The following is a 16,933-nucleotide window of genomic DNA, read 5'->3' as shown; positions in this document are numbered from 1 at the left end:
CTGTTGTTTTTGAATAAGTTATTGTTGTCTGAGGATGTAAAAGGGGCAAGACGTACTGGGAAAAAGTGATAACATTTATGGAAAAAAAAAAAAAAAGATTTGAGGGCTTTTCTTCATAGATATTTCCTCTCAGTTTAAAAGTAATGTGAAAGAAGGAATATTAGGTATCATAAGTCGAGGGGATGGGTCTGACCTTGAATCAACTCAGGAAAATATTTAGCAAGCCTTTGTGACTCCTATCTACAGCGTAAAAATATTCAGAGATAGTTATCAAATTATTTAGTTATACATTCCAACTGTACTGCAAGGCAGTGTCAAACAGTATTCCAAGCACAAAAATGCTGGTTTTTTTCCGAGGTTTCAGAGAACAACATCACTGGCTCTTTTAAAAGAGAACAGGTTTGACTTTCAGGTGTACTGAACCCAAAACAGCAGCATGTTAAATTGCCTTTTGGACTGAGTGACCGCAGTGAATGGTGAAAGGCAAAAGAGAGGGAAGTACTGCAGGGCTTCTCTTAACTCCCTCAGTCTTGAAATTTCAGGTGAGACTGTAGCCTCATTCTTGCTTCACCCTTTCTGTTCTCTATGATTCTGTCCTCCATCTTCCTTATGACTATGAATCTCCACATTGTTTTTTAAGACTTTCTGGGGACACTACGAATATAATATAACTTTAATATAAAAAATGACAAAGTGAGAAATGATGTCTAGGGAAGATTACATGTACAGTTCACAAGGACACAGTGCTCTTATGTAAAATGGAAGTTAATAAAGTCAGTGGGCTGAATACAACTGCACTTGTGAAAGTATCACAGGATATGGAGAGAAAACCTTTTTTTTGTTCCAGCTGTAAAACTGGCTGTCTTTATAAAAATTCTTCCTAAAACTATGCCAGAATGTCAGTACAACTGACATTTAATAGACAAAAGAGAATGCTTGTATACATGCATACAACACTTCTGAATCCTGACTGTACCCCAAAACATGGGACTACAGGAAAAAAAAACAAAATCGTTTGCAGCCTATGCTTAGGGAGCTTATGCCAACAAGCACTTCAGGAGTCCATTACGCAGAACATGGTATTGTGTTATCCAGAAGAAATTGAAATCAGGCAACATCACATTTTCAAAAGTTTCACAGCTGGAACTGGGGGAGCAGTTCTTGCTGAAAGCACCCTTAGGTGCAGTGTGTCTTTGCTCATCTTGGGTTTTCCTTACATATCTGAGCCCTCTCAGGACATGGCCTAATTAAACACACAGCACTGCAGATAAACCTGGAAACTGCTGCTGGAAAATAAAATGGAATTGAGATAAATGTTATTGTTTGAATATTATAATAAGTCACAGTGAAGGAACTTGAGCTTTTAGACTTTGCCTTTAAGTGAATTAAAAAAAAAATAAAATGATTTGAAGAGGATGAGAGCTGTAGCTATTGGCTTTTAAACTAGACTAGATAAAGCAGGCTATCTGTGTCTGAATAGCACGCTGTTTTGCTGTCCCTGCACAGTATACATGCCACCTGCTGTTAGCACATCCCAATGCTATGCTCAGATCAGCTCAAATCGCTCGACCCTACCCATGGATGCATCCACTGATGGTAATTAAACGGTGTCTTTTCTTCCTTTTCTTTCTGTGTTGTTTTCTCACCAGTCTAATACTTTAGCATTTTTAATAGTTGCATCATCTGTGATTTCAATTGCCGTTAATCTTCAAGGTTACCCCTCCCCTTTCTGTAACTGCAGACTAGTAGACTGCTAACCTGTATTTTTGCCTTTAAAGTGTTTCTGAGATTTGTACAGGCGTGCAAACATTGCTCAGCTCCATTTTAGGAGTGAAGAGAAGCACAGGAGGGTCTCACACTTTGCCAACATCCCCTGGCATACGTGGGAGCAGCTCTGTGGAACTCAGGTGCCTCTCTGAGCTGACAGCTCCGACTGCCTGCCTTTCGTTTAAGGAGAAAACGTGTTGCAGTACCAACAGCGGGAGGGAGTGACGAGGGGAGCAGTTCATAGCAGACGACGGAGGCTCCGGCCAGGGGCAGCACCCGCCCCACTGCGCTTTCTCAGGGCGGCCACCGTCTGCGGCGGAACACGGCACACGGGGAGGCTGTTTCCCAGCCGGCGGGGAAAGCTAAGGAAGAAGCAATGCGAGACCGCCGCCCTGAGGTAACGCACTGGGCGGGGCGGCGCGAGGGGCGCTGTAGCGGCGTGAGGCGGGGCAGCTGGGCGCTGCCCGCAGCAGGTGGCTCGGGGCGGGGCGTGCAGTGCCGCTGTACCGCTGTGCCCGTTAGTACGAGCTCTGCTGGGGGCAGCCGTGTGGCTGCTCCGTGTTGGTGCTGTACGGATAAAAGCAAAAACTAAAGCCTAAAATATTGGTGTTGGCAGCGTCGCGGGACGCGACTGTTTAGAAGTTTTGGCAAGTTATACGTGTGATTATTGAAGCTTTTTTGGAGGCATCTTCCCAAACGCTTTGCTGGATGGGGTAGTGGAAAAACGCAGTCCTTTTCTGAGAAAACAATTTGCATCTCCTTTGTGAATCTTTTTTTGCATTGTGAACCCTTTGTAGAGGAGTTTGTTCTGTAGATTTTAACGTGTTTTGCTGTAAGTTGGTTGTTGTCTGTGCTCTGAACGTGCCGGAGTTCTTCATAGCGCAGCGTGTTGTAGGATACTGACAGTGAAAGAAAACAGCTTGGAGATACTGTTATAACAAAAAACCTCATTTGCAGATGGGGTCCGTGTTGGTTTTCCTCAGAAATGCTGATGTCCCTCTGTCATAGGGAGGTTTTAATTTTCCTTCTTAGTCAGATGATTTCCAGACATAGGCCTCTTGCTTCCAAATGAGCTTTCAGCATGTGAACCTTGGAGTTGGCAAGCAGCCTTGTGAACTGTAGGCTCTGGCACGGTGCTTTCTTGAGGGATCGGGGTCTGCAGTCTGCATTTTCCACAACCACACACTGAGATGTGTTTCAAAGCCAAAGAAAAAAAATACATCCTTATATTAAAAAAAAATAATAATAATAAAATGAAGGAAGAAACATAGCCACAAGAATTAATGTAATGAAACTTGGGGATTTCTAAGTGATGACGCTGTAGCCAAAGTTTCTTGCCAATATGCAGTTTGTTATAGGCTTTAGATTTAAACTGGCTTTAGAAGATTGTTGGAGAGTTAAAGGATGTTCTCTGTACTTAGAGATTGTTGTAGAAGGGTGACATTCGAGATCCTATGCCTGATGAAGGATCTTCTTGTGAGAAGGAGTGTTATAGCAGCTCGCTAATCCTGTGTGGGAACAGCAGAGACAAAGATCTGTACTACGTGGATTTCAGGATGGGGAGAGATGCTGAATTGCCTGAGTACATTCTGTTAAACTGTAAAACAAACGAGATCAGAATCGTGAATATTTAGGTTCTGTTTTTCTGTATCTGATATATCAGATTTACCACGTAGAGCCTCAGGGAAATATTTCTGTGCTTTCATGGATTTCAGAGTATGAGACACAACTGCCATTTTGATGACAACAGTTAAAAATAATAATAATAATAATAAAGTAACTTCTGAGTGTCTTAGTTCTAGATTTATAGTTGCTAGCTGAACTTCTCTTCATTATAACAATGTGTTTTGAATAAGTAGCTGAAACTTGTTCTGCCTTCTAGATATATCGGTTTCAGTGAGTTAGAAGGTAGAATCAGAAATTTCATTTCATGTTTGATTTCAAGTGAACTGGCTCGCTCAGATCCTTCAGCATGATTCTGTTTCTCCTGGGTCAGCTAGCGTGAATAATGTGTACAAGATGACACATTAGAGATGACAACTTCCAGGGTTTTGCAGCGAGGATCGTAGCTGCCTGCTTTAATATTTGTAACCTTGCTTTAGCATCGTCTCTGTGTTAAACTGTATTGTAGAAATAGGAATTGTTAATCGCCTTGATGTTTTTAATTAGACTCCTTCTAGTAACTGGTGAGCTTCTTGTTTGGAGAGAAATATGTTTTCTTTTAATTTCTTGAGCCTGTTTTATAGCATTTTGAATACGTAATTTGGTTTTTGGTAATAAAAATGTAGTATTTCTTTTAGGCTGCACCGAGTTGTTCTACAGAACACACGATACAAAAATTCTGTACATGTAGCTGCTTTTCTAGAAGTGCCTGATATCTGGATTTCTTTTGGATTCTTATGTGAAACCAGTAAACCAGTTTTTGTTTGTTTTTCAAAAAGGGAAAGCTTTTTTTTTTTTTTTTTTTTTTTTTAAAGAAATGTTAAGACTTACATTTTATTTTTTGTATCAGTTTGGTTTTGCTAAAATATTTTTCTTTCTCAGGAACATAAATCTTTTTCACCTCTTTAACAGCAAAGTAGGAGACATTACGGTCGGACTATATAGTGCTCTAGTATAAGATTTGTAAGATGTATATGATTTTGAAAGTATAATCCTTTTTATCTTTTTCTTTGGTTTATATTACCTTAAAAAATACCATTTTCTGTTCTGCATGCCAGAATGCTTAAATGTGCTGAGACTGACAGAAGGGTGAATGAATTCCTGTCAATTGTTTGTTTCTATTTTGGAAATTTATACTACTGGCTGTTTGCAAATAAAGCTCTTGGAGGGGCTCCAGAGGAGGGCCACAAAGATGACCAGAGGGCTTGAGCAGCTCTCCTACAAGGACAGACTGAGAGAGCTAGGACTCTTCAGCCTAGAAGAGAGGGCTCTGGAGGGAGGCTTCCAGAACCTGAAAGGGACCTACAGGAAAGCTGGGGAAGGAATGTTTAGAAGGGCACGTAGGAACAGGATGAGGGGAAAGTTTTAAACTGGAAGAAGGTAGATTTATACTAGATATTAGGAAGAAATTCTTTACTGTGAGACACTGGAACAGGTTGCCCAGTGATGTTGTGGATGTTCCCTCCCTGGAAACATTCAAGGCCAGGCTGGGTGGGGCTTTGAGTCTAGTGGAAGCTGTCCCTGCCTATAGCAGAGGGCTAGAACTAGATGATCTTAAAGGTCCCTTCCAACCCAAACCATTCTATGATTCTGTGACACAACTGATGTTTCTACTCCACTAGTGCCACAGCCTGCTGAATATTCTTTCTGGACCAATGAATCATTAGTTCAACATAGTGCCTCCAGCCTCTTCTGGAGGCCACAGTTCCAAGGGATTTTGGCTCCTATGTTATGCCATTAGTTTGGCAATCCCTAAGTCTTTCTCCTCTGATGGCTCAGCTGCAGCTGCCTGGGCTGCTTGAGGAGGCCTACTCTTTTTTGATGGGACTGAAATCCACTAGATTCCACATTTCTGTTCTCTGATGGAATGCGTTCTATGATTGTAACTCCTTCTGCTTTAATTGTCTGATTAATTGTGATAGGACCTGATTAGGCTGCCAATCTTTTTAAACGGAACTCCTGCCCTAATCAGGTAATTGAACATTTGCTTACTTAATGGATCCATATCGGATTACTTTAGAGGTCGGTCTCCAAGGTTGTGGTCATAGATGGACCTCTGACCTCTCCATTTAGACATTGTGCCTGGCCCATTGGTGCTGTCCCCCACAGACCTGCCACCAATTGGGTGGCCTGTTGCATTATGGCCTCTATCTATTATAACCCCCTCAGAGGGTTTAGTGTGGATACCAAAGAACCATACTGGTGTGCTGGGGCTTGTTGCAGGATGAGATTTCTCATTCCTGCTGAAAATTCATCACATCCAGACTTTCAAAGGCATCCTCACAGACTGCCTCTTTCATTCCTAATTCTCTAATATAGTTTTGTAAGTCTCCCATAGATGATGATGAAACTGTGTTTAAAGGTATATAATTTTTATTTGGCTACATAATTTGGAATGCAGCTGTCAGTCAATGAATTAATAAACAGTGCGAAACATTGTCACTGAGAACAAGGAAAAGGCTGAGATTCTGACTGCCTTCTTTACTTCTGTCTTTAATGTTCAGGTTAGTTATTCTCAGTGTATTTGCGTGGGCCCATATAAACTTTCAACCAAGTGTTCTTTGTAAATGGTTAAAAAGCAAAACTTCTCTATTTGTGTTGATAACACAGTGTGATAACTCATGGATCAAAGGTCCCTGAAAAACACTACGAGTCTGCTTTCCTTCTGTTCATCATTCACATCAATAAAAGCACTGTCATGCCTAATACATTAATACAAAGGAATTAAGCTTACTCATGGATTATATTCAGAGTAAATAACTTTATTTAATGGAATAGGGCTACAATGTAACTATTTGATAAACCTTTGTCTACAGCAGGATGGACACATTTATGTCATTGTAGCATTCTTCCTAGCAACAGTCTATCTGTTTGCATAGGTTATTCCTTCCTTACCTAGCAAACTCAACTGCTGAGTGCAACAAGCACTGTTATTAGCAACACATCACAAGATCTAAGTATATAACAGCCATGGTAGACTGCAGGAAACTGGTATATGAATGCAAGAAATAATCAGGAGCAAGTACAAGACAAATAAAGCTCATCAGTAAACACCAAGGTGCAACAGAAGCCACATTAAGTGATTCTAGTTCTCAAACTTGTTCTGTAACCAACTTCATTATCCTTAGATGAAGCACATCCACCTTGAATGCACTGGGACATCTACATATTAAGTCTTCTCAAATGCAAACTAACAGAAGATGCTCTTTTTCTAAGGCTTGTCTGGAAGCTGCCTCACACCTGTTTTATTCTTTCCCATTCTGGGTGGGGGAAAATGCCTTGGGAATTTCTTCCGGGGTACATCAAACCTCTGGAGAGAGGAGGTGAGCTTTTGTAAAATTGACTATTTTCATAATCCCACAGTGGACAACTGATGTATTACAGTCATCAAGAAATCACAGAAAGCAACAGCCATATTCCAGTATCTTGTTTTTTTTTTTTTTTTTTTTTTTTTTTTTTTTTCAAAAAAGCAAAATAATCTCACCTGAATGTAAACAGAGGCAGCTATATCATAGAAAAGAGACTGCAAAGGTCTCGAGATAGTCCAGTGTTAGCATGCACTGGAGATACAACTAAACATATCTCTTCTCATAAAAAAAAAAAAACAAAACAAGTCTTATGCTCCGTAACAGTGTGCTTATAATTCATCTTAAGGCAGCAGAACAAACAAACAAAAACTTGAAGAAAATGCTTTTTTTTTTTTTTTTTTTTTTTTTTTTTTTAAAGGTAAATATGTTTCTATTAACTATTAATGACCACATTCTAACTTAAGGTTTTTAACAGTCAGCTGTAAACACAATTCTATCTGCCTCCTTGACCCTAAATCCATCCATGTTTTATTCTGAAGAACTGCGTTTGTTATTCTCTGTTTCTTCTTCATCCTCTGGAAACTGGGTAAGATCCAAAGTCAGTACTCGACTGAACACATAGTCATCATGCTGAAAAGGGGAAGGATCATACAATTTAAAACGTCAGATTTAAGCATTTTGTAAGCAACAGTCTTAGAGTAATGAGCTTGAGTTACCAAAGTGATCTTTTCATCAAGACAATACATGTAGTTATTTCTACATGTATCTACATTCTATAAATCCAACAATATAGTTTCATACATGAGTCACTGTATTAATTCTTAAGATGTAAATCAGTACTGCAACAGAATCAGCTCGCATTATTTAACAAAAATATAAGTAATAATTGTTACCTCTGGACACACTCCAATCAATGCATCTGCTTTGGAATAAAACTCTTCCTTCAGAGAAATAACTACCATTTGAAATTGTTTATGTGCCTGTTCCCTAATGAAAATTGATACCTTTGGAATGAAGACAAATAAGTTAGTTCTGGTAGAATTAAACTGTGCTGTAATTACTATAATTAAGCAATGATGAGGAAAGAACTGAACTACATTACATTCAGCAATTCATTTGTTAAAATAAGTATCTTAAGACATAAATTGTATTGCCTTATGGAAACACCTCAGATTTGCTGCTTTTTGAAAATGTATATGAAAACTATAATTCAATCTGATGTATAAAGCTACAGAAAAACGTTACATAAAATATTTTTCATTGGCACTAATGCAAATGGAAGGGAGGTGGAAATTCCTGAGTATGGAAAAAAATGCAAAAGGACAGTTACTGCTTATATACTAAGTTCACTGCAGATGGCAACTGTTTTTTTTTCCCCTCAATGATCTCCAAAGTAACATAAAAATATTCAGTGATAAGCCTGAGACTGAAAAAAGGCAATACACACAATATGAATTAAGTAAAGAAAACCCAAGCACTTTTTCAGTTAGTCTGTAGTTTTATCTGTGTGATGGAAGTTATTTTTTTTTCCAGTGGAAGAACAGCCACTAGTGAGTTACATCGTTAACATTCATCTTATGGTACAAGTAAATTATTAAGGATTTGCTAAAACAGATCTCAAAACTGAAAAAGCATGAAGAAAAAGATTTCTTAGTTCTAAGCATAAAAACTAGCTACCAATGAAGTACTAGCAACATAAAACATTTCCATACATCAGTTTTATTCGCTTGCTGTATTTAATTCCTCTGAAGGTTTTGGTGCTTTCTAGTATCAGGCTGATAACAACTGTATCTGACAGGTTAGGAAAGAGTTACGAAAGACCCAGGGATCAGGGAAGCATATAAATTTTACTTGCACATCACTGCCATGTTGATTTTGCTCATTCTGCAATTTAAGACACTACATACACCTACACAGATGTTGGAGCTAGTGAAAGGTTTTATTTCAGGGAACCAATATTTTGTTACCCTTTTTCCTGCATCACACAGGCAGTCACGCTCCACATATGTAAATGTAACAGCCTTTGTCACAGCTTGCCTGCTTTATGTTGCTCGGGTGAAAAGAGCTGCCATTTCGGTAATCCCCACCAGCCAGTGCAAGCAGACAGGAACTGGTTAACAACTGTTAATGCTCTTCTGAAAACATTTAATAGGCTAAGAATGTGTTTTTTATCTGAAGAGAAATCTGTCCAATTAGAAACATGTCTGTCTATAGCATTCTGAAAAGGAATGCTGCCTTAGTGCATTCCAAGATATAAAGTGGAGATCTCTATCACATACATCAGAATATGCCTACTTGGAGAGGCAAACTGCAGAGAAGTGCCTCGTCATCAGTTGTGTTAATGCATGATTCATAATCTGTATGGGAAGTTGGTAACATACCAGAAGCCAGGAACCTCACAGAATGCATACATAAAAGAAAAGAAAGATAATAGAGGAGAGTGTGAAGGCAGCATGGGTAACTGTGGCCAACATCATCAGCCACAACACATTCAAATCCAGAATTAAGAGGAACATTTAGAAAACACAGTATATAAGCAGAGCACAGGATCTTCAACTGGTGTGACAAGTCATAGCGGTCCTGGAATACTAATGAATAGAAAACAATCCTGTTAAAAAGTGTAGATTATGGAGGTGTTTTGTGATCAGTTTATTTGTAATCTTGTTTCCAACAGTGCCATTGACAGCTGGAGCCTAACAACACGTAATTATTTTCATTACAATCTTATCTAGTATTGCTGAAACATGGTGGACTGTGTTAAATGCAGTGTGTATCGTCTCAGAAGTAATGGATTATGGGTATCCCTCACAGGCTTGAATCCCAACAAATGATTAAGAAGTCTGGTTTTGGAAAAGGCTTTCACAGAGCTATGAAGGGTCAGTAACCTCTGAGAAGGTACTCTATCTGGCAGGCATGACTAGTTAATCTTTCCCCAGCTGCTGGTTGAAGAGGTATCTTCAAAGCAAACTGCACTGTACTTGGCATAACACAGTTCATTTAAAAAAAAAACCACCACCACCACAAACTGTGTTCATGAAATGGATTTGATTCATTAGTTTTTACTAAGACTTGGCATCACCAATAATACTGTTAGAAATATCCCTTTGCTTTATTTTATCAAGAAAGGAATAATTCCACAGTAAAAAGTCCATAGACATGTGGAGATCTTTTTCTCCCTTAAATAACATCTACTGTTGGCAATATTTGCGTACTGTATTCCATTCTATTCTACTCTGTTCTACTCAAATTTTCATTCTAGTGACTGTTACCAATAGGGCAAAAATAAAGTCAGAGAGCAACAGGAAGCTTTTTTCATTAAACAAGAATTCTAAAATAATGGGAGTTATAGCCCCTAATTGGTATTAATGGAGATGAAAATATTTAGTAAGACAGTAACATAAAATATTCCAGTAATATAAAGAATTGAATTTCAACACCTAGATACACTCCCTTCTGCTTCTTACAATTAAGGGAATATAAAGTCCTTAAAAATTCCAACTCAACAAACCCAATCAGCAATTCCCAGATGGCTTTTGTCTTAGATTGCACCACACACATTCATGGGGCAAATTTTCTACAGAATTGCTGTTTTCTCAAATTCACAGACTGAAGACTGCTTAAAAGACATTGTTAGATTTAGGAACTAAAACCTAGCCTTAGTCAAACATCTCATGTATGTATTTCTGTTCTAAACACAATGTTATTTTCAAACGGGTTAAGACACTGTAAGAAATCTCTCTAGCCTTGTAACATCTAATGAAAAGTAGCCATCCTCCTGCAAAAGATACCATTATGTGTAGATTAAAAAGGCAAAGGAAGAGAGACCAACTTACTTTATCAATGTTTGTGTTATCCAGGGCAGCATCTATCTCATCTAAAATAAAAAATGGTGCAGGCCGAAAACTGTAAAAGAAAATACAGTGTTTTGCATTTAAATGCAAAAATATTGATAAGTGTTCTAGTGACTGTGAGTCATACTACCAAAAATTATTCTGATAATGAGTAATGACAGGTAAAGAATGAAAGATTTTTGTAAATATTAAGATACAGTACTAGCAGATTTTTAACACGTTTAAGTATGCATTCTTCCTGTCACTTATACAGCTAAATACCTGTATAATACCAAAATATTTTACCTGTGTACAGCAAATATAAGAGCCAGAGCGGCCACAGTTTTTTCTCCTCCTGACAAACTGTCCATTGGCATAAAGCGCTTTCCGGGTGCCACGCAATTAAAGCCTATGCCTTCCAGGTAAGGCTCCTCAGGATTCTCAGGACTAAGGAATGCCTGGAAATGCATACATCTCAATGTTGATAGTGACACTTATAATATTGTTGTGATGTGCATTTTTTAGACTTAAATACTGACTGAGCTATGCTCGAAGCTGATAAATCAACTTCACTTGTTGGATGAAGCTTCTCATCGCTTCTGAATATTAACACTATTAAACCTCCCAGTGAATACTCCTCTTGATGAATGATGAAGAAGGCTAATTAACAAAACCATTTTGGAAATGGTCCACATATTCCTTTTTTTTTTTTTTTTTTTGAAACAAACTTTCAAAAAACCTCAATGCTACATTTGCACTGATTTAAAGCAACTTCTTTGATAAACAGTCACGCAAATAAGAAGTACAGTCTTTGCAGCACCTTTGTTTTTTTGGAAGTAATGCATACTTTCCTCTTTTTCTCCACTGAGAAAATGCCTTTTGTTGTTATTCAGGCTGTATACATGTCAAGTATCTTGCAAAGCAACTTCTAGTTCTATGCCACTGCAAATACCTCAAATGTTTTTATTTCACATATACGGACAGTTAGCAAATCACTGCTAGCAAAAATAATCTTGTAGCTCCTTGTATGTTTCTCATACATTCCTTGGTCATCATTGTGAATGGAATGGCATTTCTTTCTCTACTGAAAAGTAATGGAAGAGAACTGGTGGAGAAGCCAGCAGCAAACCTGTGTATGTGTACAATTTCTTAGGCAGTAGTTTCTTTTGAAGTACAACAATCACAGTGTGCAGATTAAGTTTTCTAATTCTGCATAGCAAAGCCTCCTGGAGGCATTTTAAGCCAAGTACCAGAGAACATGACACACCTGTGCACTACTGTTTCTGCAAAGTTTCTTGTAGACCTGATCAATAACTATGGATGCATGCTCAAAGCACTGGCTAAAAAGTTCATATCTCCTTTTTTTCACCTCTTCAAATTCTTGCTTGGATATTCTGGCCTCCTTTCTGCTGGTCTCAAAAGCTATGAAAAAAATTCTAAAATTATTTCATAATAAGACTCTAAGAAAATATACAGAAAAAATAAGTGGACTGTGTCCCACAGCAAGCATCAAGGAAAATACTACAGAAACAATTCTAACACACAAACAGACAGCACACCAACATTATGAGTTTCCTCCCAGATTTTAATTGGTGGCCTCCAAAATGGGAAAGTTACATATATTCAGTATATTCTATGCCACACTGTTCTGAAGCAACAAAGTTTTTCTTTCTAATTGTTTCTCTAGGCAGCATGGCCTTAAGCAGCCCAAGCATTTACTGGTTACAGATTCAGAACTCCTTCAATTTGGTAGTAATTCAATGCAATTCTCTTTGAGGACATTGGTAATTTTACAGTGATGCTTATGTCTGAGATTCTGGACAACCTTCTAATTAAGAAAAATTAAAATGATTTTACAATTAAGGTCAGTCCTTTTAAGAAAATATTTCACAATGTCATTTGGTCAAGAAATTACTTGTAACCACTTCTGCAAAGTGATTTTTGCTAATCATTTCAACTGTGTTTCAATGAAATATTGCAGAGTATATATTAATAAATTGTTTAAATATAGTTAAAAGACAACTGAGGATAAACACTTAAAGCACAAGAAATACCTTAATACCTGAAAGTAGCAAAAACAGCAGGACCAACCCCATAAAAAGGAATTTTAATTAGGGCAAGAACTTTCAAGGCCATTAAAGAAACAATAAGGAAGACTCACTGTTACCTTCCATTGATTCTTGGAATTTGGTCCGAGCTATTTGTAATTTCTCTACTGCTCTCAGGTTCGGAACAGCTGTCTTCATTAAGATGCTCTCCTTAGATTTTATTTCCTGCTGAATCTGGTTCAGATGAGCCTCTATCTCTTTATCAGACTCTAGGTCCTAAAGAAATAAACAACAACAACAGAGAAAAAACAAAACAAAACAAACTTCAGATCATAAGATTTGCTTTTAGGCTAAGACATTTCCATGTATAAAACAAGCAGTCATGGTTTCTGGATAAGCACTCCACTCATCTGATAGTTCTATCTAGAAACAAAACTAAAAAAAACCCAACATCTAATGCTCCCTATCCAGAGTCATAGTTCACAGAGTCAATCTACTAGGTCCTAAGTATTGTTTTACAAATCCTTTGACAATAAAAACTTCTCTTCAGCCTAGATATCCATCAGAAGTTACAATACAGGACAAAGCTCAGCTGTCTTCACTCCTTGATTTGCAAAGAAAATATTTCTTTGTGGTTTACTTAAGACTTTTTTTTGACAAAAGTTCAAATTCCTCCTTGCTCGGTACATAACATCCATAATTCGTATTAGCTATGACGGTTAAAAAGAAGAATTTACTGACAGACAAATGTGCTAAGAAAACATGATTGTAATGGAATCACAGAGTTCTAAGATTCAGTTTCTGAAAATACAATGGGAAAGAAAATGACACAGTTCCCTCCCACCACTTCCAGTAGACAATCCCTAGTTTCTAGTGTTATGTGTTATAACCTTCTGTGGCAGAACTTGAAGGCAGAAGGTAAAGAAGGAGGAAAAAAAAGTAAGAATTATATTTACAGTTTTTCTATGCTCTTCTTATGGTTTAGGTAGACTTTTAGTTAAACGTAACAGAAAAGATATCTGACCTATCTAAAAACTTCATATATTTGTGTCACGTACAATTGCAAAACCAAAACGCTTCAGCTTACCGGTGTTTTTAAAATGTTCCATTTGTAGGCTAGGGTGAGGAATAAACAAATAATTTCAAGAAATGAAATATTTTAAATAAAAAATAAACTCAATTTGTGTTTATTTAAAATGAGATTACCTTCAGTTCTTTAGGTAGGCTACTGTAGTCTATTTTAATTGCCTCTTCCTTTTCATAGATACCTGTAGTCTGAGTGTCTTCTGTTTCAGTTCCTAGCTATGGGCAAAATGGACATTCTGCTTCAGAAATACAAAAGTTCTAAATCATTTAAACAATACATTGAAAAGACAGAAAAAGACACAGTGGTAACAGGACATGAGGTAAACTTCTTCCATTGCTTGACCCCCGTCCAAAATTGAGCTAACAGTTAAGATCCTATAATTCTAAGAATATAAGTGCACCTTTTATATGAAGACAAAAACATCTGCCAATTTCAGTTTAAAGCTACTATGAAAGCAGCTGTAATTTCTCTGAAATATGTTTATAGAATAATGTGTGTACTGGAAGTATACCATTCTCTCCTGATGGGAAATAATTTACTTTTCTGTGGTAATTCATTCTTCATTCAAGGAAAGGCTCTGAAGTGTGTAAGTCAAGGCACATCTTTTATTTATCTGGCTTGAGAAAAATGAACTTCAGTTCTGTTTGACATAAGCAGAGTATCTTCTGGACACTGTAAGCCTGAAGTTCAAACGGCTACTCGTCTTTAAATGAAACACATGCCATGCTGCATTCACTATCAGTCCTTTTCCTACCAGGCTTCTTAAAACCAAATATTTCTGTCTTTTCAGTACTGTTATCTAGGAATCAAAGTTGTTATTCCAATTGCCAACTTCCTTAATTTTTTCTTCCTTATTCATAAACCGATAACTGAGCTGCCTACAAACTCATACCTATTTAGACCTATCCTCCAATGAAAGCACTTTTCTAAGGAGTGGATTCAACAAGATTTCTTCCAACTTTGTAGGCACAAATACTTCAAAATAAATAACTTCTCCACACAAAAGATACTGTTGCTGAAAGAGGGAAGATTGAGAAAAGTAGTAATGTTCAATTCCCTGATACCAGGAATATTTCTATTTTAGCCTGTTTTTATTTCTGTGAACATCTAGACCATATTTATATTATGAGTAGGTAATTAACCAAATATTATCTCAACCCAGACACATGCTATATTTGTTTATGATTGACTTGATCCCCTGTGCCCTCTTATACATACGTATCTAGAATACTGCTTCACGCCATTTTGTACCACAATGATTTTACATATTGAGCAGGAATACATCATAAGCACATACAAAAACAACTGCAAACAATATCTCTGTCTTAAAAAATAAACAAAATCGTCCTTTTGAATGGGTGAGGCTTGATCACACAAAACCAATTAATTTATCATTATTATTTAAGACAACTAGCCCTGTAAAGAAAAGAATATAATTAAATTCAAGGCTAAATAATGGCACCTACACGGCATCTATCTTTACTTATATAAAGTACCTCTATTTCACTGATGTCATCCAACGATCCAGACAGGAGATGTATTTTCAAGTCCTGCACCTTGCATTCTAGAAGCATATTATGTCTTCTTAATCTTTTATCTTCCAGAGAAGCTTCTATAGCTGCAGCTTCCTTTTGTAATTTTGCAGCTTCCCTACATACACAAAAGGTACAAAACCACTGAAGAGCAGCAGCATCACTACCAATAATACCTATAGTCATATAGCATGAAAAACCACTATCTCTGTGATCTTCATTAAAGTATAATGCAAATAGCACTAATTTTTTCCACTCCCTTCATGCCCTGAAATCACTGAGTTTGACATGGAAACCATGCACTATTCTAGCATGTAAACTAATGCTCTGTTGTAACATACATTATAATAGAGTGTAGAGTTAGTAAGTGCTAGTAGCAAGGATATAATCCCAACATATTCCAAGTTCACACTATAGCATCCTTTCCAACTATAACAATTAATAACCATGTTCTGTTCTGCTCCACTTAACATATATATATATATTTGATGCCTCTCAAGCTGTAATCAATTTTTTTTTTTTTAAATCATTACTCCATTTGCAACAAATTCTTTTGATAGCATTAAGTTATTTAATGAGGCAGAGACAAAACAGTCTCACGCTGCTAATCTTAAACACTATAAAATGCATTACTGGGCATGTAAATTAAGGGCTCATTTTGAATTCTGAAAGTTTGTACCAACATATTTTTTTTCAAACATCGCAAGAACTCCTGAATAAGATAAGCGGTAAATTGAACTGTAAACTGTTTCTAAAGCAGCTGATTTAAAAGAAGGGTAAGGACAAAACATTGACCCTAAATTAATGTTAGTGTAAGGTGCCCAACACTTGAAGGAATCAGAAAAAGAAAACACTCATTAATTAAACCCAGATAAAAATATGAAACAACCAGCGAACAACGTGTGCAGTAAAACACTTCCAGAAATGTTCAACATCTTTTAACTTGCTCCCCCAAGATCAAGTTGTAAGCTAATATGTACTTATCAGAAATCAATACATATTCATCAGAAATCACAAGAACTAATACTAAACAAATAAACTATATAGAACAGCATATCTTATTACGGAATGGTCTCATGAAATATTCAAATTACCTTCTGGAACCAAGTATCAAAACAGAAGCTTTTTTTAACTAATGCATACTGTAAAAGCAAGTTACCACGTCTCTAATAATTTTTCACAAGACAACAGAACTTAAGAAATGCAAATATCTCATTGCCAGAACTCTTCTAAAGATTATTACATGAATCATTTTTCCCAAGAGTGCAATAATTACCTATTAAGAGTTAAAAACGTTTTTCTCAACTCCTCTGCTTCACTTTGGGTTTTTATAATCTCAGATTTCTGAACACTTAATCTATCTTTAAGATGCTGCTCCTCCTCCTCAATTTCTTTCACCTTTTTTAGATGCTTTTCCTCATCCTGCATAGAAATATTAATATTTAATATTTTTAAAAAGATTAATTTAAACCTTTTAACAAAGGACCTTTAACATACAAAGAGTTACATAGAGTTGAAGTTTAAACCTGTTACAATACTTTCAAATGTGCTGCAGCATAAAGTCTGAAGAGCACTGTGAGAAAGGCCTGTATTACATGTTAGAAGATCCAGTTGTTTTTTATACATAGGCATGGCCAGCTCCAGATTTGTGACTGCAGCAGACTGTAACACAATTAAACAAGGCAGGGATCCTAGAACT

The 16,933-nt window shown here is 36.9% G+C and overlaps 1 protein-coding gene across 1 annotated transcript in view; it reads right to left on the bottom strand.

Annotated features, from left to right (window-relative positions):
* Nucleotides 1–7,265: 7,265 nt before the first annotated feature.
* Nucleotides 7,266–16,933, bottom strand: part of SMC1B (structural maintenance of chromosomes 1B) — a gene marked incomplete at both ends in the record, with an annotated part of 34,177 nt that continues 24,509 nt past the window's right edge. Inside the window, 9 exons of the mRNA XM_079549122.1 lie at nt 7,266–7,367; nt 7,631–7,741; nt 10,571–10,640; nt 10,874–11,025; nt 11,835–11,989; nt 12,735–12,891; nt 13,822–13,917; nt 15,199–15,352; nt 16,511–16,656. Coding sequence (XP_079405248.1) covers nt 7,266–7,367; nt 7,631–7,741; nt 10,571–10,640; nt 10,874–11,025; nt 11,835–11,989; nt 12,735–12,891; nt 13,822–13,917; nt 15,199–15,352; nt 16,511–16,656 — 1,143 coding nt within the window. The remainder of the gene's footprint in view (nt 7,368–7,630; nt 7,742–10,570; nt 10,641–10,873; nt 11,026–11,834; nt 11,990–12,734; nt 12,892–13,821; nt 13,918–15,198; nt 15,353–16,510; nt 16,657–16,933) is intronic.

Source organism: Tetrao urogallus (genome assembly GCF_951394365.1).
Source record: "Tetrao urogallus genome assembly, chromosome: 1".
NCBI lineage: Eukaryota > Metazoa > Chordata > Aves > Galliformes > Phasianidae > Tetrao > Tetrao urogallus.
Note: the sequence above shows the minus strand (reverse complement) of the source record. Positions and strands in the feature narration are given on the sequence as shown.